At 56.0% G+C, this 906-nt stretch overlaps 2 protein-coding genes across 2 annotated transcripts in view; both read right to left on the bottom strand.

Moving 5' to 3' along the window:
* Window positions 1-906, bottom strand: part of NAA10 (N-alpha-acetyltransferase 10, NatA catalytic subunit) — a 136,594-nt gene that overhangs the window by 123,066 nt on the left and 12,622 nt on the right. The window lies entirely within an intron of this gene.
* The window catches only part of ARHGAP4 (Rho GTPase activating protein 4), a 13,371-nt gene that overhangs the window by 10,663 nt on the left and 1,802 nt on the right, over window positions 1-906 (bottom strand). Inside the window, exon 4 of the mRNA XM_077769599.1 lies at window positions 728-903. Within this exon, the coding sequence (XP_077625725.1) occupies window positions 728-903 (176 nt within the window). The remainder of the gene's footprint in view (window positions 1-727; window positions 904-906) is intronic.

A 906-nucleotide genomic window follows, 5' to 3' on the forward strand; every position in this document is an offset into this window, starting at 1 on the left:
GTGTAACCCCAGGCCATTAGTGCCCTCCAGGATAAGCTGGTAGAGGAAAAAATAGCTCAGAGAGCAGTAAAAAGACCCTAGCTGTACTCTCCAGCTGGTGTGGTTCATTTCCCTTCAACCTCGCATCACGAAATGTCTAAAACATGCAGAACATTTGGAAGAATACATGGACAACCATATACCCACCTAGTACCTGGTGATGTTTTTGCTGTGTCTGTGCTGGTGGGGATGTGTGGGTTCATTGGCTGAACTGCAGAAGTGAGCTGCACAAGTCTGCTCGCTTCAAATGCCAAGAGGCCAGGGGTGCCTGGGTGGCTCAGTCGGTTAAGCATCCGACTTCGGCTCAGGTCATGATCTCACGGTTCGTGGGTTCGAGCCCCGCGTCAGGCTCTGTGCTGACTGCCAGCTCAGAGCCTGGAGCCTGCTTCAGATTCTGTGTCTCCCTCTCTCTCTCTCTGACCCTCCCCTTCTCATGCTGTCTCTCTCTCAGAAATAAATTTTTAAAAACAACAAAAAACATCAAGTGCAAGTGGCCAAACCTAAGGGGAGCCTCGCTGGCCTCGAGGTCATGGAATGAGGGCCTGAGCAGTCAGCTGCATGCAGGAGTCGCGATTCCTTGGCCAGGTGCAACTCCTCTGACGGAACCACCGAGACAACAAAGACCAGACAGCACAGAGCCCATTGCATCGGTGCCTGGGGCCTGAGGGGCGGGGGCAGGGGCCCTCACCTCGTCTCCCTCGTGGGGCTGGTAGTCAAAACGTAGTGGGGGACAGAAGGCAGCTGCGTGCACCTCTAGCACTTTGGCCTTGTCGCCCGGAGGATCTAGGGCCTCCACTGCCTCTTCCAGGCTGCCCAGGCCCTGCATCTGGGAGGCCTGGGTGCGGGTCTCAGCGGCCGTGTAGGTTC

Source organism: Crocuta crocuta, unplaced genomic scaffold (assembly GCF_008692635.1).
Source record: "Crocuta crocuta isolate KB4526 unplaced genomic scaffold, BGI_CrCroc_1.0 scaffold978, whole genome shotgun sequence".
In the NCBI taxonomy this organism is placed as follows: Eukaryota; Metazoa; Chordata; class Mammalia; order Carnivora; family Hyaenidae; genus Crocuta; species Crocuta crocuta.